This window comes from Perognathus longimembris, chromosome 20 (genome assembly GCF_023159225.1).
Source record: "Perognathus longimembris pacificus isolate PPM17 chromosome 20, ASM2315922v1, whole genome shotgun sequence".
Classification (NCBI taxonomy): Eukaryota; Metazoa; Chordata; class Mammalia; order Rodentia; family Heteromyidae; genus Perognathus; species Perognathus longimembris.
Genome location: NC_063180.1, coordinates 31066044 through 31088954, shown reverse-complemented (window position 1 = coordinate 31088954; position 22911 = coordinate 31066044). Strand labels below are relative to the sequence as shown.

The following is a 22911-nucleotide window of genomic DNA, read 5'->3' as shown; positions in this document are numbered from 1 at the left end:
CGGTTGCGTAGGTCCGGGGGTGTCCATTGATAGATCTGCCCGCGGGCATTTAGGAAGGAAGTGGTCAGGCCGGTTCTTATCGTTAACCGATGCTAGGCCTGCTCTGTCCCCGTCCCCAAAGTACCTCCATCCCGCCAGGGAGTCCCATGACCTGTTTGCTTTTGTCCCTCTCAACCCCCAGGACAGTGTGGCATATAGTAGGCCCTCAGTAGATAGTTTTCGAGTGCAAACACGAATGAGCTAATCTGGTCTACTGGAGGAGGTGAGAATTCCGAGCCCCTGGGATGTGGAAGTCTAGGTGGCCTTCATTATTGACCCTCCCAATTCATTCGTGCATTTATTTTCATTGGCAGAGAGGTCTGAAGTGAAGGCTTCCCACCAGCTAGACAAACCACCCCTCAGCTACCTTCCAAGTTTATCCTCTGCTGAGCTTTGCAGTCTACACCTAGGCAGGTAAGTCATAGTTTAAAATCATTAGGTGGTTAGAGACCTGTGTCCTGGCCCGGCCCACTGTAATGGTAGGCCTCCTTCAGTAAGTCTTCCCTGAATCTCAGGGTTGTCAGCCTTATGCAGTTGCCAGTGCTTTTCCCAGACAACTTGTATTATGTGCAATTTAGGGTTACTGGAATTTATGATTGGGTTAATGTCTCTTCACTGTCCAGTCCCGGATCCGGACCTAGTCTATGAGAACCAAGAACCTCAGGTCCCAGGTGGACAGTTGTTATGTCAGTATTTACTGAGTGACTGTAGCTTGCCCAAGACTCCAGCATAAGGTGGACATCTGAACATGACTTGGTTTATATCAGCTGTAACCACAGGGATGTCTCACATTGTGAAGTAACCATAAGGATTTTCCTAGAGCTCACGGGCTTGGAGAGTTCACCAAAGGATGACCTGGCAGGGAGAACTTTCCACCAAGGGAAACATACGAGTAAAACCACAAAACCCAAGCCTGTAATCCTTGCTACTCAGGAGGCTGAGATCGGAGGATTACAGTTTGAAACCAGCCCAGGCAGGAAAGTCCATGAACTTCTTCCCTCCAGTTAACTGTTAAAAAGACAGGAGAGCTATAGCTCAAAGGGTAGAGCACCAGCCTTGACTAAAAAAGCTAAAGGACAGCACCCAGGCCCTGAGTTCAAGCCCCAGTACCAACGCACGCACACACACACACACACACACACACACACACACACACAATCTCTCTATGTCAATGTGTGAGTTCCACCACGTAGAAAAGTGTTAGGTAGAAAAAGCACCTTTGTTTTTCTTCCCCTTATGTAGCCCAGGTTGGCCTTAAGCTTGTGATCATCCTCTGCCTCCTGAGCGCTGTGATTACAGGCACGTGATACCACACCGGATTCAAGATTCTGTTTTAAAAAGTATTATCAGCAACTTGCAAGAAACACCCACTAGGAAAAAAGGAAGCCCTGTGTTGCCCTTCTCTTGTGTGGGGGTGCTGCTCCTCACAGTCATGGCGCCGGTGCTGTGGAAGGGACTGGTGGGCCTGGGCCTCTTCGTCCTGGCCCACGCTGCCTTCTCCGCCGCACAGCATCGCTCTTACACGCGCCTCGCAGAAAAGGAAGATGAGTCACTGCCCATGGATACAGTTTTTCAGACGCTTCTGGCCTTTGCGGTTACCTGTTACGGCATAGTTCATATTGCAGGGGAGTTTAAAGACATGGATGCCACTTCAGAGCTGAAAAAGAAGACATTTGACACCTTGAGGAACCACCCATCTTTTTATGTGTTCAATCATCGTGGTCGAGTACTGTTCCAGCCTTCTGATACTACGAAGTCTTCAAACCAGGATGCACTGTCCTCAAACACATCGTTGAAGTTAAGAAAACTTGAAAACTTGAAAAGTTAAGAAAACTTTACAAACGAAGTAACAGGACAAAGAAGTGAAGAGTGGAGTCTGGGGTAAAACATACATACACACATAAGTATATTTCAGATTCGTTTTAAAAAGATCTATGGCCTTTGTACATTGTTAATCAAATCATTAATGGAATGTAAGTTGTCTATTTTAGATCTGTCTTTTTTTTTTTTCATTTGAACCGACTCCATAATTTCTGTAAAAGTCATTGTTTTAAAAGCATTTCCTTGAAAAGTGTTGGGTTTTGGAATTATTAAGTTTCTTCTTCTTTTGTATTGGTTTTTAGGAAGCCTTTTGAAAGTCCTGTATGGCTACTCTGTTCTTTAGTGTGAGTGACAGGGAGGTAATCAGCTCTTACCAGATGGACTTCCCTGATGAGCCCCAAGGGGTAACTTCACCATTTTCTGATGTCCCCTTAAAACATAGCTCGTGCCAGTACTAGGGATTAAACTAAACTCAGGGCCTTGCACTCTTGCCTGGCTTTTTTCACTCAAGGTTGGCTCTCTGCTACTTGCGTCACACTTCTACTTCTGGCTTTTTGCTTATTGGTTGGAGGTGAGTGTCAGGGCTTTCCTGCCCATGCTGGCTTTGAACTGTGATCTTCAGATCTCAGCCTCTTGAAAGCTAGGATGACAGGTATGAACCTCTGGCAGTGGGCTCCTCTCCTATTTTTTTTTTGTCTGTGATCCTTTCAGGCCAGCCCATGGCGACTCCTGGTGATGTAAATGAAACTTCATATCTGCTGTCTCCCAACATCTCGGACTGGGATGGGCAAGTCATCCCTGACTTCACCTATGGGCAGGAGGAACTGGCAGTAGAGGGGGTTCAGTGGCCGCAGGTCCCCAGGGCCCTAGACACACAGCCATGGTCCCGCTTTGACTCTGCCCTCCGTGCTGCCTGGACACAGCGGGTGGAGCTGGGGCTCTTCCGCTACCGCCTGGGCACATTGCAGACTCAGACCCTGCCTGGTGCCGTGGGGCTTGTGGCTCAGCTGAACGTGGAGCGCGGGGTACAGAGGCGGCGCCCCCAGGACATCCAGAGTGTGAGGCAGGCCTTTGACCCCCAGCAGTTTAACTTCAGGAAGATCGGGAGGGGTGAAATTCTATTCCGTCTACGCCCTGAGCCCTCCTGTGGCCGCCAGGATGAGGACAGTGACACCCTGGTGGTGATCAATGTGAGTCCCCTGGAGCATGGACATGTGTTGCTGGTACCAGAGCCTGCTCTGGGGCTCCCCCAGCGCCTGCTGCCCGGGGCGCTACGGGCCGGGTTGGAGGCTGTGCTGTTGAGTCTGCACCCTGGCTTCCGAGTGGGCTTCAACAGCCTGGGGGGCTTGGCCTCCGTGAACCACCTCCACCTACATGGCTATTACCTGGGTCATAGGCTCCCTGTGGAGCAGGCACCCAGTGTCCCCCTGGACCCCAGGGGCCGTCTGCATCTCCTCCAGACCCTCCCCGCGCCCGGCTTCCTCTTCTATGCTAGCAGGCCAGGGCCGGACTTGGAGGCCCTGGTTAGCAGGGTATGCCGGGCCACGGACTATCTAAGTGAGCATGAGATTGCACATAATGTGTTTGTGACCCGCGGAGCTCCACCTGGAGAGGTGTCACCTTCCTCTGTGCTCACTGGGCTGCGAGTCCTTCTGTGGCCCCGGAAGTCCAGCTTTGGAGTAAAGGAAGGCGAGGCTTTCAACGTGGCCCTCTGTGAGCTGGCAGGGCACCTCCCTGTCAAAACCTCCAAGGACTTCAGCAGCCTGACAGAGGCAGCAGCTGTGGCCCTCATTCAGGACTGCCTGTTGCCCCAGGCCCAGGCGGAGGAGGTTCAGGCCGCCCTCGTGGCCCTGGTGGCCAGAGAAGAGCTCTAGCCCTCCCCGGTGGTGGGAGTGCCGGTCCCCAGGCTGTTCATTTTCATGATTGCCTAGGATTCTCACGAGTCAGCCTAAGAAGGATAAAGGAAGCACTGACAGCTGGGCTCTGAATGGGAGAAATTGGAATAAATTTCATGATGTACTTTATCTGGTGTTTCTGCTGCCTCTTTCGTCATGAGAAAGTGTGTGAGTTGCAGGCTCCTGGCTCCATGTGGGGACCGGACCCTCATGTTTGCCTTTGCTCTGATGGTTATGTCCCCCCAGCCCAGGGCTGCCATTGTCCTCTCTCTCTCTTTTCCCCCTTTCTCATTAAGGTTTTTTTGTTGTTGTTTTGTTTTGTGGTTTTGTGGGGGTTTTTTTGTCAGTCATGGGGCTTGAACTCTGGGCCTGGGTGCTGTTCCTGAGCTCTTCAGTTCAAGGCTAGTGTTCTAGCACTTGAATCACAGTGCCACTTCTGGTTTTCTGGTGGTTAATTGGAGATAAGAATCTCATAGCCTTTCCTTCTTGGGCTGGTTTAGAACCCAGGCATGAACCACCAGTGCCTACGATTTTACTAAGTTGCACAGGCCAGCCTTAATTCCCAGGGCTCAAGATCCTCCTGCCCCAGCCTCCCAAGTATTGGGACTGCCGATGAATGCCATCACCCCAGGCTTGTCTACCACTCTTTTTTTTTTTTTTTTTTTTTTGCCAGTCCTGGGGCTTAAACTCAGGGCCTGAGCACTGTCCCTGGCTTCTTTTTGCTCAAGGCTAGCTAGCACTCTACCACTTGAGCCACAGCACCACTTCCTGCTTTTTCTATATATGTGGTGCTGAGGAATCAAACCCAGGACTTCATGTATATGAGGCAAGCACTCTACCACTAGGCCATATTCCCAGCCCCTCTACCACTGATTTTTGTGTCTCTGTCTCTCCCTTGGCATCTCGCCCTTCATCCCTTCTTCACCTCCCTAAAATTCCATCTTGAATTTCCTCCAGCCCCCAGTATGAATTTATATGTCATTCACATCATCTCATGTGAAAATAATTCCTCGCAGCTCCACAGTGCAGGTCCTCTTACTGCTGTATCCACAAGTGAAGAGATGGTGGCTGACAGATATAGTCACTTGTCTAAGGTCAAGCAGCTAATACAAGGCCATGAAGCAGAACCCAGAATCTGAGGATGTCTCTGGTCAGGAACTCCAGCTCTGAACTCACCCCCTTATGCCAAGTCAAGAGACTTGGCAAAGTCTGCTTAGCAGCCACAGGACTTCAGTCTGTCTTCAGCTATTTTGGAGCTATAGATGTGAACCGTGGCCTACATAGACATAGTATGGGAGGGATGCATACATACGTAGTGGCAGCCGTAGGTGCACTGGCTGTACCATTACCTCAGTCCTAGTTTGGGGGAAAAACTGATCTTTGTCATCATTGCTCAGGATAAGCCAGTCAGCAATGGCAGGTGGTTATCAGGAGACTCTAGTTCCTCAGGAGCCATTTCAGTCCCTTGTTATAAAGATGCTACTGGTCAGTAAGGATTCCCCTTCCCGGCTCTATAGTGAGGTGACTCCGCAGAGATGTACAGAATGCTGCAGCTGCTGGGAATACGGCCTAGTTGCAAGAGTGCTTGTCTGGTATACATGAAGCCCCAGGTTTGATTCCGCAGCACCACATATATAGAAAATGGCCAGAAGTGGCGCTGTGGCTCAAGCGGCAGAGTGCTAGCCTTGAGAAAAAGGAAGCCAGGGACAGCGCTCAGGCCCTGAGTTCAAGGCCCAGGACTGGCAAAGAAAAAGAATGCTGCAACAGTGCCCAGCTGCCCCTTGCCTGGGCAGTAACCTGTGAGTATCTCATCTGCCACCAGAATTCCTCCACAAAACACTCAGGGGCCATCATTTTGTCGTGGATTTTTGGAGTTGGTAAAAGAATACCAAGATGGGAGAATAAGAGAGCTAGGATTCCTAGAAGAATAAGGAAGATGATGGTCAGCTAAAGAGGGGCACACGCACCGCTGGTGCTGAGCCTGGGAGATTGAAAAGGTCGCATTGCTTTGTTTTCTGTGCTATGCCAGTAGCCTCCACATTGATTCCAAGGGAACGGGCCAGTCAGTGCTGCCCGGAGTGCTTGTGTGTTATACAGTCCTGTCCCCCTTACTCCTTTGGATTGTTAAGACAGCAAAGGAAAATACTGGTGAGAAGTGAGTGCAACAGAAATGATGGCTGCCACGCTCCTGCCTCCAAACTTCCTGGGGAAGAAGAGTCCCTAACACGCAGGATGGGGTCAGACGAACTTCCAGAGGTGGGTGCCAGCTGCTGGCTGAGAAGGCTCCCAGCAGAAGTTTGGGCTCCTGTGTCCCCCAATGGGATGGGGCTGGCCCTGGCTGTGGGAGGCCTTGGAGTTTCATTGGGCTCAATCCTGCATGAAGCTTTAATGCAGGATTTTAGATAGATGTTTTCTATTCCAGAAGAAGTTACAAAATGCCACTGGGTTAAAGTAGACGATGCCCCCATAACCATATTACAAGGAAAACACTTGTAGAGGGCTGGAGATGTAGCTCAAGGAGTAGGGTGCCCCGTTGGAAAGCAAACGACTCTTGATGACACCCGGGAGGGTGTGGCTCCAGGAAGCCCCGCCCCCAGAACGCTACTCCAATGGGGGGTCATCTTCGTCTCCATGGCGACGGCGGCGCTGCCGCCTGGGCCGCCACCCGGGACCTCGGAGCCGGGAAGTTGACCCGAGGGGGAGCCGGCTCCCCCTCCCCCGGCGGGGACCCGCAGTCGTGTGGAGCAGAGAGGCGCGCCCTGGCGTCCAGCTACGCTGGGGAAGAGCCGGAGCGGGCGATGAGCGAGCGACCGAGCCCAGCCCCGGGACGCTAGGGGCGGGCCCTCCGCTGTCCTCGCCACCTCAACCTCGGGTGGGCAGTGTCCGCTGGAGTGCGGGGCCCCAGCTGCACGCAGGGAGAAACTGAGCCCTGGGGCAGGGAGAAGAACGGCTAGAGAACCTGTGATCTTCGGCCATCTTTTATTTTCTGCTAAGATTTTTTTAAATAACATACATTATTATCCAAGAGGGGGTCGGTGGTGACATTTCCATACTTGCATAAGTACACCCATCAGCTTCACCCCTCTGTCACTCTTTGTCCTCCACCCCGCTTCTTAAAACAGCTTTCACAGTAGCCTTCACCCTTGCCTATGGAGGCCCCTCCCCCTCCCCTGGACCCTGCCTCTGGCTAACACACACCCGCCACAGAGCCTGCTTTACTGTTGTTTTTCAAGTGTACACTAATTGTGCCAAGAGGTTTCAGCATGATAATTCCTATGTGCATTCACACACATATGTACATATATATATTACATTGCCTATTTTGAATTCAAATATTAGAGCTGTTCCCATTTTTTCCCTTTTTACATTTATTTTGTACATGCATCTTAATCAGACTGAGCTTCTCTATTGCTGTTTGTTGCCTTGTCCCGCCCCCCCTTTCAGTGAGATTCTTTATGCCATTATGCCATCTTCATACATGAAAGCTATGCCTTTCAGTGTTATACACTCTGCACCATTCTTTCTTCCTCTTCAGCTGTATTTGAAAGCAGAGATCTTGCCATACATATGCATAGGCTCTCCCAGCCATCTCCTTTCCCATTCACTAACAATGATGGCCAAAACCAAGGTCGTGGCTCCTGCCAGCTCTGACCTCCTGCATGGACTGTGGTGTGTCCCTATCCCCCACTACTTGGCAGTATCCCCTTCTATGAAAGGAATGTTCTGTTCTGACATCCTTTCAACACCCTGAAGAGCCTTCAAGTGAATTCCTGCAGGCCTGGAAGGAGATCTCATATCACATGTCTATATTGTTCCCACCCCTTCCCCTTAGAATCTAAGACAATGGACCTGAGTGCCAGTAAGTCCAGCGATTCTGAGGAAGACTTCGCAGAGGAAGAGGATTCGGGGGAGGAGTGTGTGAAAGAGGAAGCTGCCATCCCTTCTAAACCTTTGCAACAGGCAGTCTCAAAGACAAATGAGAATGGGGTTCGCTTAGCCATTGTAGCCAAAAAAATTCCAAAGAAAATTATAGCCACAACTGACACAGATGAAGCTGGAAGGCGGAAGAGAAAGCGGAAACGCAGGTGCCCTATCCCTGAGCAACCGTGGCTGTTTGGCTCCTGGGAGCCACCCCCAACTACACCAGCAATTCTTTTTTTTTTTTCCTGCCAGTCCTGGGGCTTGAACTCAGGAACTGGACACTGTCCCTGAGCTTCTTTAGCTACCACTTGAGCCACAGCACCACTTCCCCTTTTTCTGTTTATGTGGTACTGAGGAATCAAAGCCTGGGCTTCATGCATGCTTAGGCAAGCACTCTACCACTTAACCACATTCCCAGCCACCCACCAGCATTTCTGAGGTGGGATCCAAGCTCTTCCCTCAGCCTTTGCAAAAGGATGGCTCGAGTCATTCACCTTTAGGTACAAGAGAAACAAAAATCAGGACCATCGGGACTGGTTCCATTTGAAATTTCCTCATGTTTTTATCACCCTTGTCCATCCTTGAAGTTGCATCTAGAAAAAATGCATTAGTGTCGTGAATGTTTTAGGTATCTCTTCATCTCAGGGGCTGGCCCCTTCCTTGCTCAGCCTGATTTTTGTTATCCCTCCATTCCAGACCCCTGACTATCAACCTGACCAACTGCAAGTATGAGAGCGGTAAGCACCAGCAGCTCGCGCCCAGGGCTGTGTACCAGGGAGGGGCTCCAGTCAGACCCATTCCCCGGGCTTTGCCCTGCTGGCCTAGAACCTATATTGAAGTTCTTGGGTCTTCCCCACTGGGCTCCTGGAGGCATTTCTAGCAGTTTAAATTAGTCTCAGTGGTAGGGAGGTTATTGCCACAGTTAACTAACAGGAAAAAGGAAAAACAGCAGAGTTGTTATTGTGCCCATTTCCGCTAGATTTTAACAAGAGATGAGACAAGATCGAAGTTGTTGGTTTTTTTAAATGATTTTCAGGGATGGTTGTGAGAAGGGGCTATAGATTAGTGATGGAAAGTTTGCCTAGCATGCACAAGGCCCTGGGGTGATCCCCAGTGCTGAAAAACAAAAACAAAAACAAGAGGGGCTGGGAATATGGTCTAATGGTAGAGAGCTTGCCTTATATACATGAAGCCCTGGCTTTGATTCCTCAGCACCACATATATAGAAAAAGACCAGAAGTGGCACCGTGGTTCAAGTGGTAGAGTGCTAGCCTTGAGCAAAAAGAAGCCAGGGACAGTGCTCAGGACTGGAGAGAAAAAAAAAAAGACCATAGTTATTTTTATGGACTTTGAAGGCACTTCAACAATTAAAAAAAAATCACCAGCTAGGTCAGGCTTCTCCTTCCTCCTCTCTTCCTCCTGTCATCAGTTGAGAGGCCTCCAGTTGGGCCAATATGACCCCTATGTAAGGTACAGGCCAGACAGAAACAGTCCTGGTCAAGAGACAGGGCTGAGAGAACCAGAGGGCCAGATTCTTGTCTTCATCAGTTATGGTGGCAGGGCCCAGCATGATGGGCACATGCCAATTCATAAACTTGGAATTCAGATGGGGGGGGGCAGAAGAACTGCCTCCCTTTCAACCTTTGGTCAGTTCTGTGTTGTCCCTTCCCTGACCCAGCTAGAGGTGCAGGTCTTGTTTCTGGAACCTGTGCAGGCTGTACTGACAGTGCTGTCTCCGCAGTGCGACGAGCAGCAGAGATATGTGGCTTGAAGGAGGTGGGGGAGGACGAAGAGTGGACTGTGTACTGGACAGACTGTTCTGTCTCACTGGAACGAGTCATGGACATGAAGAGGTTTCAGGTACCACCACCCTGGCCTAAGATCCCAAATGACACCACCCCCACCCCTCCACCCTGGCACTTCCTGTGGCTATACGCTGTGCATCCGGGTCTTCCCCTGGACTCAGGGACCTCTGCTCCAATGAAAATATCCCCTTGGTGGTCACACTCCATGAGATGATGTGCTCGGCCTGGAGGCATCTGTGACTTGCCTGCCTCTTGCAGGACAGGAGGGGGACTGGGAGGCAGCTTCAGAGCTAAGTGCAGAGGATGTAGCTCAGTGAATGGGCACTTGCTTTGCATGCCTGAGGTCCTGGGTTTGATCCTAGGAAAAGACAGCTAACAGCAAGTCAGCTGAATGGTCCAGCCACCCTCAGTTTATGTTTGGCATTCCACAACCATTGAGACATCAGTGTGGTACAATGCATGGTGGCACAAACACCTGTGAGCCTGTCACTTGGCAGGTTGAGACATTACTTTCGGAAGTTTGAGGGCAGCCTGACCTACGTATCAAGACCGTTTCTCAAAAATAGATCAGTGAGCTCCTATTTAGTGGTTAGTAATAAGTCATGCATAGCTTCATGATGGTGATACATTTCTAAGAAAAAAAAAAACTTTTTTGGCTGTGTGCCTGTGGCTCATGTCTATAATCCTAGCTACTCAGGAGGCTGAGATCGGAGGAGGTTCAAAACCAGCCTGGGGGCTGGGGATATAGCCTAGTGGCAAGAGTGCCTGCCTCGGATACACGAGGCCCTAGGTTCGATTCCCCAGCACCACATATACAGAAAACGGCCAGAAGTGGCGCTGTGGCTCAAGTGGCAGAGTGCTAGCCTTGAGCGGGAAGAAGCTAGGGACAGTGCTCAGGCCCTGAGTCCAAGGCCCAGGACTGGCCAAAAAAAAAACAAAACAAACAAACAAAAAAAAAAACAGCCTGGGCAGGGAAGTCCACGAGACTCTTATCTCCAATTAACCACCAGAAAACTGGAAATGGCACTGTGGCTCAACGTGGCAGAGTGCTAGCCTTGAGCAAAAGATCTGAGACAGTGCCCAGGGCCCTGAGTTCAAGCCTCATGACTGTCAAATGTCAAAAAAAAAAAAAAAGTGCCCAGAAAACTCAAAGAATTCTGGGGGCGTGGCTCAAGGGATGGCAGGGCTGAGCAAGACAAGCAGCTGGGCTCCCAGCAGACACACAGCAGTGCCTGTGGTCTCTGGGCAGCTGGTTCTTAGTCTCATGATTTCTTTGTATTGCCACGTGTTATTCCAAAGGGGGTGTGCGGTGTGTGTAGAAGGCTGGGTGACCTGGCTGGTAGACCCTTGTCCAGCCCCCCTATTCCCTAGCCCTGGTGTGGAGGCAGGGGACCGGCCAGTCAAGGATTTGTCCAAGGAGCCTTGGGATTTTTCACCCTAGTGGTGATGCACAGTGTGTGCCTCTGTTTCCCCATCTCCCTTAGCTTGCCAGTCCTCCCTTGCTTCCAGTGGCTGGAGTCACCACAGGCTCTTTTTCAGAAAATCAACCACTTCCCTGGTATGACTGAAATCTGCCGCAAAGATCTGCTGGCCCGGAACCTCAACCGCATGCAGAAGCTGTATCCCACCGAGTACAACATCTTCCCCCGAACCTGGTGTCTCCCGGCAGAGTGAGTGAGCCTTGCCCCAGGGCGCCTAGACAGGGGTCACCTCCAGACTCTGGCCTGGGACCTAGGCATATCTCAAAGGACTGGAAGTGGAGGAGGGTTCCAGGAAGCCCAGGCCAGAAGCAGGAAGCCCTCCCTAGAACAGAAACCTTTGACCAGCCCCTCCCTGCACACAGTTATGGGGACTTCCAGTCCTATGGTCGCCAGAGAAAGACCCGAACTTACATCTGCAAGCCAGACAGTGGCTGTCAGGGCCGGGGCATCTTCATCACCCGGAACCCCCGGGAGATCAAGCCTGGGGAGCACATGATCTGTCAGCAGTACATCTCCAAGGTGAGGGGCCCTCACAGCCCACCTGTCCCTGGGCAGGGCTCAGGGTCCAGCCCTCCCAGCTTGACTCACTCAGAGGCAGGATGGAGCCAGGATCCACAGCTATCCTGCTCTAGTCGGAACTCTAGTTTTCCCAGTTCCTAGTTGGTGTGGGGGAAGGGGGACAAACAGGTTTCTTACCCACTTTCTGTGGCCGTTGCAAGGATTCATTGTATCATTATGCACTGGAAGCATTTGCAAGGGTGGCACATAGTGTTTAGTATTTACTATTTCCTCTGGGTTTGCCTGCTCTCAGCCCTTTCTCATTGATGGCTTCAAGTTCGACATGCGAATCTACGTCCTAATCACATCCTGTGATCCTCTTCGCATCTTTATGTACGAGGAGGGCCTGGCCCGTTTTGCCACCATGCCCTACGTGGAGCCCACCCATAACAACCTGGTGAGGGACAGGCGGCCATCCCCTTCTCCTCCACTGCCACAAGGGCTGAGGGAGAACTGAGGAGCCAGGGATGTCACTCTCCCACAAGACCAAGGAAGGGAGCCAGTGGGTGCCACTTGGCTGTGGGAATGGCACAACGATCCTCACTAGAGGTGCCAGGTACCCTCTCCCTCTGGATCTTCCAGGACAGCAGCCGGGGAAGAGGGCTGGAGATGAGCAGTTCTGGGGGTGAAGGGGTGGGCAACACAGAGATGAGAGGAGGGCTGCCCAGAAGCAGCCTGAGCCCACTGGATCTGCCTTCCACAGGAAGATGTCTGCATGCACCTAACCAACTATGCCATCAACAAACACAATGAGAATTTTGTGCGGGATGAGTCCATGGGCAGTAAGAGGTACCCTTCTCTGTCTTCTCCCTCCTGTGCCCCTAAGCCTACAGTCCCTGGATCCCATGAACACCTGGCTGGCTTTCGGCAGGTTGAATGCCTGAGCTCTGCTTTTATAAGCCTGGTCCTGTGCCCGAGCTGAGCGCAGACTCAGTCACGAATAAACCCAGTAACTGACCCCGGCTCCCACTGCTAGTTGTCCTGTAAAGCACAGGGGCCACCACACAGAATTAGGGTTCATACCAGGGAGCCTCCTCCTGCAGCCAGGCCCTGCTGGCATAGAAACTGGCCTTCCTCTGAGCACTGGGCCTCGCAGGAAGCTGTCGACCCTCAACGCTTGGCTACGCGAGCACAACTACGACCCCCGAGAGCTGTGGGGGGACATTGAAGATATCATCATCAAAACCATCATCTCGGCCCACTCTGTTCTCCGCCACAACTACCGAACCTGTTTCCCCCAATATCTGAGTGGAGGCACATGTGCCTGCTTTGAGATCCTTGGTTTTGACGTCTTGCTGGACCACAAGATGAAGCCGTGGCTGCTGGAGGTGAGCCTGCTCTCCCGGGCCTTGTCTGACCAGGGTCCAGAGCCTGCGTGAGCACACCTGTGAATGGGGCCCTTGGGAACAGAGAAGGGAATGGGATGGGGAGCAGCACAGGGCATGAGGCCTCAGCCCTCTAGACCTGCCAAGGGAACCCTGGTGGCTCCTGGTCCCGGCTGTGCTTTGAAGGACTTTGCAGTCAGGCTGTCTGCCCGGCGACATGCACAGCCTGGGCATCTGACCTCACCGACCTCATCTCCCCCACCCTGGAGCTAGGCGTGGGAGAAACCCCCACCTTCTCCGGTGGTCTGGAGAGGGGCCGATGATGTCTCTGGCGGCAGGTAAACCACTCTCCGAGCTTCACCACCGACTCCCGTCTCGATCGGGAGGTGAAGGATGCACTTCTGTGTGATGCCATGACGCTCGTGAACCTGAGGGGTTGTGACAAGAAGAAGGTGCTAGAGGAGGAAAAGCGGCGCATGAAGGAGCGCCTTTTTCAGTACCACCTGCCGCTGCGGGAGAACAGGTGCGCCCCATTGGCTCGCTGCTCCACTTGTCATTGCTCTCCTGGGAGTAGAGCCCTCCAGAAAGGGAAGGCCACTTTGTGGGGGGAGGGGGAGAACTGATGACCTATGACAGATACTGTTTGCACAAATCATTTACATCTAAATGGATACTAAATCCTATATGCAACATATCCACAATTCAAGCAACACAACAGTCTATCTTCTGCCCTTCTCCAGCTACCCAGTTTTCCTCCCTGGAGCCAATCAACATTCTCAGTGTAAAGTTTATACCTGCACAAACCATTAAAGCACAAATACAATGCATTTATTGAAAATACTTCTCTTCCTATCTAACTACACCATCGTGAAACTTTCACACTTCGTATCCTGCATGGCAATGTATTTTTTATTTTTTATTTTTTTGCAGTCCTGGGGCTTGAGCTCAGGGCCTGAGCACTGTCCCTGGCTTCTTTTTTTGCTCAAGGCTAGCATTCTATAACTTGAGCCACAGTGGCACTTCTGGCTTTTTCTATATATGAGAAGCTAAGGAATCGAACCCAGGGCTTAATATATATAAGGCAAGCTTTCTACCACTAGGCCATATTCCCAGCCCCTTTCATAGTGTTTTGATTTATTCATATAATTGTCACACTTTGCGTATAGGTAGATAATACTTAGATTTTTTACAGATAAATCAAATGTTTGAAGTCAGCCTGGTCAGGAAAAGTCTGAGAGACTCTTACCCTAATTAACCTCAAAAGGCACAAGTGGAACTGTGGCTCAAGTGGTAGAGTGCTAACCTTGAGCCAAAAGAGCTCTGGGACAGTGCCCATGCCCGGAGTTCAAGCCTCTCCCCAACCCTCCTAAATGTTCTGTAGTGAATTTGTATTGGAGTTCTTGTGTAAGAGTGAACTCAGATTTCTGAAAGCCAAGCCTGTTTACAGGCCGTGGGCCAGCATCTGTTGGTTCTTTTGCATCTGTTTCTAAACTCCTTTGTTTCTGGTATTGACATCCAGCAAAGTGCAGCTCCCAACGTTCTCAATTACAAGAGACTTGCTCTCTATTCCGGCTTCACAGTAATGCCCAAAACTCCTGGCTACACACAAGGTGGGACTGGCCAAACACAGGCATGGCAGAGGCCCCCCCCCCCTCCCCTGAGCAAGGGGCGTGGAAGGCCAAGCAGCCTGGAGAAGGTTGTGAATGCCTAGCCAGCCTCGCTTGCCCTTCTGAGCATTCTCATGGCTACCCTCTCGCTCCCCGGAGCTTGGTTTCCACAGGCAAGAACAGATTGAGTCATCCCAGGCAGCCATGCTGGATCAGGAGCGATATGAAGACTCCCACCTCGGGGGGTACCGGAGGATCTACCCTGGGCCTGACTCAGAGAAGTATGAGCCCTTCTTCAAGCACAATGGCTCCCTCTTCCAGGAGACTGCTGCCTCCAAGGCCAGAGAGGAGTGTGCCAGGTACCTGGCCCTGCTGCTTCCCAGCTGCAGGCTGGTGGGGCAGCCCCCCAAAGCTGCCTCCCTCCCCAGCAGGGGCAGTGGAAGCCCAGCACTTGAGGAAAGAGGAATGAACTAGCAGATCCTTAATGACCCTGTCCTCTCCAGGGGGTGTCTCTTCTTTCTTGTCTTTCCCATCAGTTCCAAGTCTAGATCATAGTTCCTTTCTCTGCCCATCCCTTCACCCCCTTCTCCCAACACAATACCTCTCAGTGTCTGAAGTCACCCTGTCTCCATCAGGCAACAACTGGAAGAGATTCGTCAGAAGCAGGAACAGCAAGAGAACTTGAGCACCAAAAAGAGAAAGGAAAACAAGGACCAGATCCAGGGAGAATCAGCTGGGGAGAAGAACCGGTGCAAGGCAGGGGCCCGGGCACTCTACACTCACTTGGTTTACAGAAACCGACACCAGGAAAAAGAGGTGTCAGGGGTTTTGTGGCTCTTTATCTTTCTGCAGGGAAGTGGGTTGGGACTCCTAGAGAAGGGAATCTCTGCTGGCCTCTCCTCCCCTTGCCTGAGAGATGAGTTCGTAGTCAGTAGATTGAATCTAACCTTTTGGAATGGGAGGTCAGAGAATGGACAGCAAAGGGAACCAGGCCATCATGGGCCAGGGGAGGGAGGGAGGCGGAGCAGGCAGGGGTCAGGGAGCCATCCTTGCTGAGGGTTGGGGACTTGACCTTGGCGATCCTGCATTCATCTCTTGTGTACCCTGTAGCTGCTACCAGTACCAGACACCATGCAGCCTCAAGAAATTGTGGAAGAGGAGGAGCTAGAGCGGATGAAGTCCATGCTACAGAGGGAGAATCTTATCAGAAGCCTGGGTATTGTAGAGCAGCTTCACCGAATGCTGCACCTTAACCACCGGGGCCAGAAAAATCTTCCTGAGTATCGGGTGAGGGTCCCTACGAACCCTCCCACAAAGCAAGGGAACAAGGGCTGCGATGCCAGCTCATGGTGGTGGTTAAACCAAAGGAGGTTGATGTGATGGCATCAGTTCATGGAGCTTGGGAGAGCTGAGTGCACTGGGCCTTGGGCCAGGGTCTGTTGGTTTTTTTGCATCTGTTTCCAAACTCCTTTGTTTCTGGTATTGATATCCAGCAAAGTGCAGCTCCCAACTTTCTCAATTACAAGAGACTTGCTCTCTATTCCCGTTTCACAGTAAAGCCAAAAACTCCTGACTGACAAATAACAAGGCCACCAGGACACTGCTTGGTAGTTTCTGTGTAATCGTCTCCCTAGCACCGCCAGTGGCCTGGCTATATAGGAGAGACAAGTCAACAATCTTGGGCCAACAAAACGGCTGCCACATTCACTATTCTCTGGGCAAACCCGCTGGGTGCTCTGTTTTTGTTGAACCCCAAAGGAGAAACTGGTTAAATAGTGGCTATGGCCGGCCTAGAAGAGATTTCTCAGTTACCTATTTTTTCCAACACTCCATCCGGCCTCAGCAGAAGTGTGATAAGGGACTGCTCTTCTCCTCTAGCCTAGATTTCACCAGGACGGGCTGGGTAGTCAAGAACTGCAACCTCTGAATCTGGTGCCATTGGTGCTCCTGAGAGGGGCTGTCTCAGAGCAGGGACCCCCTCATATCCTGCAACCACTTCGGCCCCATATATTGATCCCCAGGATCTTAGGGCCACTGTCAAGCACAAATGCTGCAATTGTACAGCACTCTTGGTACCATCTGAAGCCCAAGAACTTCAACTGGACGGGACACTCAGCCGCCACTGGCTCCTGTTCATTGTCAATGAAGAATGGTAGAAGGCCCTATTTTTCCAGCGCCAGAGTCAGGCTCACTAGACGTAAGTATAACAAAGTAGTTACAGTTACCTTGACCTGTGTAAATTTTCAATATTGAACAGAAGTGGGATGTGAGTAGAATACAGTGCTGGCTCTGTAGGAATGGGGGAGCTAGTGGACCCATTTACTTTCTTCGGTGTAATGACCCTGGTGATCAATATGGCAGAAATCTAGTCCAGGTCCTTAACAAGGGTAATGGGGAATTCTGGTCAGAGGTGCAATTGTAATCGAGTGTGGTAATGATGCTAAGGGGACACACTGGGTGCTACTCCTGTGTGTATTTTTTTTATTTTTTTTTTGCCAGTCCTGGGGCTTGAATTCAGGGCCTGAGCACTGTCCCCTGGCTTCTTTTTGCCCAAGATTAGCACTCTACCACTTGAGCCACAGCGCCATTTCCGGCTTTTTCTATATATGTGGTGCTGAGGAATGGAACCCAGGGCTTCATGTATAGGCACTTTACCACTAGGCCATATTCCCAGCCTCTGTGTGTCGGAGTTTGGATCATCTTTGGGGAAGAGGTGAATGAATCTTTTCTGTGCGTACCAACTCAGGGGGACCCATATTTTCACTGCAGAAAGCCAAGCCAGCAGAAGGCTAGAAGCTATAAATAGAGTCCTGGCAGAATCGGTGCCACACACTTTAACTCCAAAGCAGGGCTATCTTCTGCAACGGGAAAGAGAAGACAGCAGTTCATGGACTGAATATGCCTTGCCCTCCAAGGTGAACTCCGAGTGCAGAGTGGTCAAGGCCAGGGCCGTCACGCTCTGCCCTGCCTCTGCCCCCGTGACGGATCCGGCCGGCAAAATCCTCAACCTCAGCCAGTACAGGTAAAAGCAGGAGGGGAGCCCAGCCACTCCACCTACCCTGGACAACCCCCCTCAGGTTTCCGAAGGCGCAAAACCAAAGACTGCCACCGAGTTCCAGTTTGCCAATTTCTGGCCAGGAATCCTGTTTGCAAAAGGCAAGACACCAAGAATTCTTCAACACTTGATTCTTTGGGGACCGGTAAAGCCGAAACGCTGAAGGGCCGAGGCCGGCGTGTTGTGGGCTCCTCGAGCCTAGGCTGGGTTTAGTTCTGTGGGGGAAAAGTCCGGACCCTGAGCGCGGCCCGGAGCGCGAGATCCCGAGGCGACGAGGAGGCCCCCTTCCCAGCGGAGCCCGGTGCCGTGCGATCCCGCGGGGCCTCGCCCTTTCCCGCCGGCGACTGGCAGGCCTGGGCGGCCTGGGCCGGAGGGCGGGCCTCGGCAAGTGAATCCGTCTTTTTATTAAAGTTTATGTCGTTTTCCAGGCGCGTCCAGTACCTCATTTAGACCCATGCGAGGAGGTAAGCCACAGGTAGGGGCGGGGTAGCGTGCGACCAGGCGGCTAGACCGAATACGATCCAGTTCTCCGCTCCCGTGAGGGAGACCAGCGACGGGGCCCAGCTTCCGATCCGTACCGGATATCCTGTCCATCCCCGTTTCCGGTCCCGCCCCCAGTCCCGAAGCTGAGCCGCTGTGAGCTACGGAGAGCTGGTTTGCGTCGACATGGCCGCTGCGCTGGGCCTCTTGCTGGCTGGCCGGGTCCGCCCCTTTGTCGCCCGCTGTGGGCTCGCGACCCAGGGGGTGGCGGGCCCTGGCCCCCTCGGCCGAGAGCCGGACCCCGATCCCGATTGGGAGCCGGAGGAGCGGGAGCTACAGGAAGTGGTGAGGTACCGGCTCCTTCCCGGGCCCGCGGCCTGAAGCCGAGCCCGACGCCCTGGGGCTCCAGGCTGGCCAGCGACTCCGGAGCTCCAGGCCGCGCCCGTCCGCAGCGGCCCTAGTTCAGGCCATCTGTGGCGCTGGGGTAGGGGTTCATCTCAGCTCCCTCGGGACCGAGTTCCCCTCCTAGTGACACTAACATCACCTGTCTGTAAAGGCCTGCATGCTCACGGGCAGTTAGTTACCCGTCTAGGCGTTAGGTTTTCGGGGCGGTGTACGGAGCGAGGTTAAGCCGGCAGTTATGGATGGGTTGCCTTTGTCTCCACGCATGGCTTCTGCCATTGGTTCTCTCCCCCAGTACCCTGCAAAGACAGAGAAAAGCAATCCGATTCCAGAAAATTCGGAGGCAAATGGAGGCGCCAGGTGCCCCACCCAGAACCCTAACGAGGGAAGCCATGGAGCAGATCCGGTAAGCCTTTTGGTACCTCTTTCTTATTGGAACACAAGTATAAAGGATGTACTCCAGTTAGTCCCCTAGATTGAAAAGCTGTCTTTGAGAGCGAGGCCTTGAGTTCCACTATTGAGCTGCTTTTCCAGCCCACATGTAACACTTGGTAACGTTATGGCACAGTTGATTTGTTTTTGCTACAAATTTTTGCTTTACTTGTTTTGTTTTTATTTTTTTGCCAGTCCTGAGCCTTGGACTCAGGGCCTGAGCACTGTCCCTGGCTTCTTCCCGCTCAAGGCTAGCACTCTGCCACTTGAGCCACAGCGCCGCTTCTGGCCGTTTTCTGTATATGTGGTGCTGGGGAATCGAACCTAGGGCCTCGTGTATCCGAGGCAGGCACTCTTGCCACTAGGCTATATCCCCAGCCCTTACATTTATGGATTACCAGGTGGTATTTTTTTTTTTTTTTTTTTTTTTTTGGCCAGTCCTGGGCCTTGGACTCAAGGCCTGAGCACTGTCCCTGGCTTCCTTTTGCTCAAGGCTAGCACTCTGCCACTTGGGCCACAGCGCCACTTCTGGCCGTTTTCTGTATATGTGGTGCTGGGGAATCGAACCCAGGGCCTCATGTATACGAGGCAAGCTCTCTTGCCACTAGGCCATATCCCCAGCCCCTTTGCTACAAATTTAAAATAGCAAATTGCGGGCATCCCGGCATGTTAACTCTGAATAGTAAATCATGACTTTCCCAACCTAAGGTCCAGTAACGGGGTTCCATGATATGTGCATTTTTCGGGGGGGGGGGGGGGCAAAAAAGGATCAGTAACTTAAAGGTGTTTTTTTTTTGTTTGTGTTTGTTTTGTTTTGCCAGTCCTGGGCCTTGTACTCAGGGCTTGAGCACTGTCTCTGGCTTCTTTTTGCTCAAGGCTAGCACTCTGCCAAATTGAGCCAAAGCGCCACTTCTGGCCTTTTCTATATATGTGGTGCTGAGGAATCAAACCTAGGGCTTCATCTATACGAGGCAAGCACTCTTGCCACTAGGCCATATTCCCAGTCCCTTAAAGAAGTTTTGAAAGGGACTTGTTTAACGTGTTAAGTTTTACGTTTTTCAAGTTTTTTTTTTTAATAGGGATTCAGTTTGTAGCCTAGGCTGGCCTTACATCCATAATCCTGTGTGCTTGAATTCTCAGCATGTGCTACCACATCCTGCTGTATTTTTGTAAATAAATATTTGTTTTGAATAGGTAATGAATTACATATTTTTAAAATCCTAGTCATAGCATAGATTATAGCATAGCCAGTCTCGCAGTGATTCTTTTTTCTTGGCATTTGGTGTGGTTTGAAGTCTCCCTCTAGAGGGCTCTCATGCATTCTCTACCTAACATTTCCCACAGTGTCACTGTGTACTCATGCCCCCAGTCAGGTGTGTGCCCCTGCCTTCTCTGGAGCCCACATGGTGGTGGACAGCAGTGGGAGGCATTTGATTACTGTGAGTTGAAGTGACTGGCTAGTGTCAGGTATTGGTGCACAAGAATGGAGCACAGCTGTGAACTGGCACCACACAAGGACTGCATCTGCAGCTTTTGCAAGCCTCCTCCTCTTCATTTTCTTATCCCTAGTGTCATTGGTTTACTATTCTGGTAGGAGACTTCTTCACAACTTGAAAACCTGCTCCTTTTTTCTGTAGGTATTTACATAAGGAATTTGCAGAGTCCTGGTCAGTTCCCAGACTGGCAGAAGGCTTTGATGTCAGCACTGATGTTATCCGAAGAGTTCTAAAAAGTAAATTTATACCCACTTTGGAGCAGAAACTGAAGCAGGATCAAAAAGTCCTTAAGAAAGCTGGGCTTGCCCTCTCTGCTGGGCAGCGCCAGGGCTCTGAACACAGCTTGCACCCATGCAGTGCAGGCCACTTGGTGTCAGGCTCTTTGCTGATTCCGGGGGATGAAGCCTCAGCCAAAAGTCAGAGTCACCACACCTCCTTGAAAGTGATTCAGTCAAGTACTCACAGTACAGACACTCCCAGGAGACAGAAGGGGAGGAGTAAAGGAGTCGACGGCCTGGGGAAGAAGAGCTTGGTTCCCATCACTGCAGCCTTGGGTCATGAGAGAGAACTGTGGAAATTCCCCAGCCGTGATCCGGAGGACACTAGACCTGACAATGGTACATCGCCAAATGGTGATGGGCTGCAGGAGCTGAAGGCAGGGGAGCCAGATGGCCAAAACTTTAGCAGCAAAGTAGAACAGAGGGGGCGGGAGTTCTTTGACAGCAATGGGAACTTCCTATACAGAATTTGAGCTGGGACCTATCTTTAGAATTGACTTGGGCAAGTGTATTTGGGGCTGACAGGCTTTTTTTTTTTTTTTTTTGCCAGTCCTGGGCCTTGGACTCAGGGCCTGAGCACTGTCCCTGGCTTCTTTTTGCTCAAAGCTAGCACTCTGGCACTTGAGCCACAGCACCACTTCTGGCCCTTTTGTATATATGTGGTGCTGGGGAATTGAATTCAGGGCTTCATGTATATGAGGCAAGCACTCTTTGCCACTAGGCCATGTTCCCAGCTCCCTGACAGACTTTTTGCCTATGAATTGGCCACTTTGGCGTCAGAGGAAATGAGGAGCCTGCAGTTTGGATAGATAGATTGAAGCTTCCTGGAGCACAGCTTCTGGTCTGACCCCCATGGATTGGCAATCTTTAATCAACTGTGTTGCCTGGACTCCCTGTATATTGAAATCTGCCATTTGTATGGTTATGAGTTTCTGTGATACTTGTAACAATATTTTTGGGAGGAAATGAGAAGCCTGTCTTCTGACCTCATTTCCTTCTTGATCGCTGAACACTAATGGTTCTGGGTTGTCCCGGATTGCTCAGTCAACTGTTGGTTATCCTTCTGAGCAAAAATAAAGTCCAGTGTAATGATGCAGCATTCTGTGGCTTGGCTCTCTGGGGCTAGGGGAATTTAAGAACTGGGGGAGTGACTGAATGAAAATGGTGAAAAGAAAGGGAAGGAACCTAGAACCCTTATTCAACTTAGAACAGTGGGATCCAGAGGAGCCTCCTATGAGAGCTATGAGCAGAGCACCCGGCTCAGTGATGGATTTTAAAGATGAACATCTCTCTCTTAGTTGCAAAAAAGTAGAAAGCAGACACAGGCTTTAAAGTCACCAGTGTAATCTCCAGCCATATTGTAAAGGTTAAATGACTTCTGATTCTACAAAGGTGCTGTGAGGTGGGTGATAACAGATTTCTGTCCTTTTTTCAAGTAAAATTCAGCTGAGTGTTAGTGCTTAGTCATGACTCAGTTCTCCACTCACACAGGAACACACACTGTGTAGGACGCATTCTAGAGTACTAGCTATAAATAGAACGAACATGAAAAAAACAGATCATGTCCACCAGCATCTCAGTTTGCCGTCCATGTTTCAGTGTATGAAGGTTGTTAAAACACTGACATCCCAACCCTGTTACTGCCACTGGTTGGAATTGTGATGAAACAGCAATTATGACATTATTTGTTCTTTGGTGTACATGACAAAGCCCTGTCATATAACCAAAGTTCTAGAATCCACGGAATACGGAATAACCGTTGCTCTCAATGCCTGTCATCATCAAGTAGTTCATAGTGAAGACATTTTTTTTTTTTTGCCAGTCCTAGGGCTTGAAGTCAGGGCCTGGGCACTGTTCCTGAGCTTTTTTTTTGCTCAAGACTTAACACTCTACCACTTGAACTTCAGAGCCACTTCCACCTTTTTCTGCTTATGTGGTCCTGAGGAATCAAACCCAGGGCTTCATGCATGCTAGGCAAGCGCTCTATCACTAAGCCACATTCCTAGCCGACACTGATACTGATATTTTTATATCAGTGTTACTCTGATGGACATTTGTCATGAGACTTAAGAGGTATTAAATGCTGCTTGACAAGCTATAATTTTCACTCTTGGAGGTTATCTGTCTCATAATGAGACTAAAACTTTGGAGATATGAGTTTTAGTCTCCTCCCATTGCCTTGTTTACTGTTGTCACTGTGACCATATGCATGACAAAAACGGATTTATTTTAGCTTAAATTCCAGAGGTTTTCAGCCCATATAGTTAGTGCCTACTTTGGTTCTGGGACCATGGCAGCAGATGCATGTGGTAGAAG

The 22911-nt window shown here is 50.9% G+C and overlaps 4 protein-coding genes across 4 annotated transcripts; all 4 read left to right on the top strand.

Annotated features, from left to right (window-relative positions):
* The first annotated feature begins 351 nt into the window (after positions 1-351).
* Positions 352-2029, top strand: LOC125367991 (ER membrane protein complex subunit 5-like). The gene is made up of 2 exons (XM_048368765.1): positions 352-453; positions 1282-2029. The coding sequence occupies exon 2, from the start codon at positions 1472-1474 to the stop codon at positions 1865-1867; it is 396 nt and encodes a 131-aa protein (XP_048224722.1). The 5' UTR covers positions 352-453; positions 1282-1471; the 3' UTR covers positions 1868-2029.
* On the top strand, positions 355-3884 carry Gdpgp1 (GDP-D-glucose phosphorylase 1). The gene is made up of 2 exons (XM_048368763.1): positions 355-453; positions 2572-3884. The coding sequence occupies exon 2, from the start codon at positions 2580-2582 to the stop codon at positions 3732-3734; it is 1155 nt and encodes a 384-aa protein (XP_048224720.1). The 5' UTR covers positions 355-453; positions 2572-2579; the 3' UTR covers positions 3735-3884.
* A 3714-nt stretch (positions 3885-7598) lies between these two features.
* Positions 7599-17721, top strand: Ttll13 (tubulin tyrosine ligase like 13). Its single transcript, XM_048369486.1, has 14 exons — positions 7599-7840; positions 8373-8413; positions 9418-9536; positions 11021-11151; positions 11325-11481; positions 11774-11917; positions 12224-12309; positions 12617-12848; positions 13184-13368; positions 14626-14811; positions 15088-15268; positions 15563-15739; positions 16331-16649; positions 17222-17721. The coding sequence occupies exons 1-14, from the start codon at positions 7599-7601 to the stop codon at positions 17476-17478; spliced, it is 2457 nt and encodes an 818-aa protein (XP_048225443.1). The 3' UTR covers positions 17479-17721.
* Positions 17722-18114: 393 nt separating this feature from the next.
* Positions 18115-21694, top strand: Ngrn (neugrin, neurite outgrowth associated). Its single transcript, XM_048369484.1, has 4 exons — positions 18115-18337; positions 18685-18795; positions 20459-21120; positions 21341-21694. Exons 1-3 carry the CDS (start codon positions 18174-18176, stop codon positions 21066-21068), a joined length of 885 nt encoding a protein of 294 aa, XP_048225441.1. The 5' UTR covers positions 18115-18173; the 3' UTR covers positions 21069-21120; positions 21341-21694.
* Positions 21695-22911: the final 1217 nt, after the last annotated feature.

Excerpts from the sequence above, each read along its gene's own strand:
- LOC125367991 (XM_048368765.1), top strand. The coding sequence starts at position 1,472 with ATGGCGCCGGTGCTGTGGAAGGGACTGGTGGGCCTGGGCCTCTTCGTC.
- Gdpgp1 (XM_048368763.1), top strand. The coding sequence starts at position 2,580 with ATGGCGACTCCTGGTGATGTAAATGAAACTTCATATCTGCTGTCTCCC.
- Ttll13 (XM_048369486.1), top strand. The coding sequence starts at position 7,599 with ATGGACCTGAGTGCCAGTAAGTCCAGCGATTCTGAGGAAGACTTCGCA. Across the intron at positions 9,537-11,020 it reads TGGACATGAAGAGGTTTCAG|AAAATCAACCACTTCCCTGG; the intron begins GTACCACCACCC and ends GCTCTTTTTCAG. Across the intron at positions 11,152-11,324 it reads ACCTGGTGTCTCCCGGCAGA|TTATGGGGACTTCCAGTCCT; the intron begins GTGAGTGAGCCT and ends CCCTGCACACAG.
- Ngrn (XM_048369484.1), top strand. The coding sequence starts at position 18,174 with ATGGCCGCTGCGCTGGGCCTCTTGCTGGCTGGCCGGGTCCGCCCCTTT. Across the intron at positions 18,338-18,684 it reads GAGCTACAGGAAGTGGTGAG|TACCCTGCAAAGACAGAGAA; the intron begins GTACCGGCTCCT and ends TCTCTCCCCCAG. Across the intron at positions 18,796-20,458 it reads GAAGCCATGGAGCAGATCCG|GTATTTACATAAGGAATTTG; the intron begins GTAAGCCTTTTG and ends TTTTTTCTGTAG.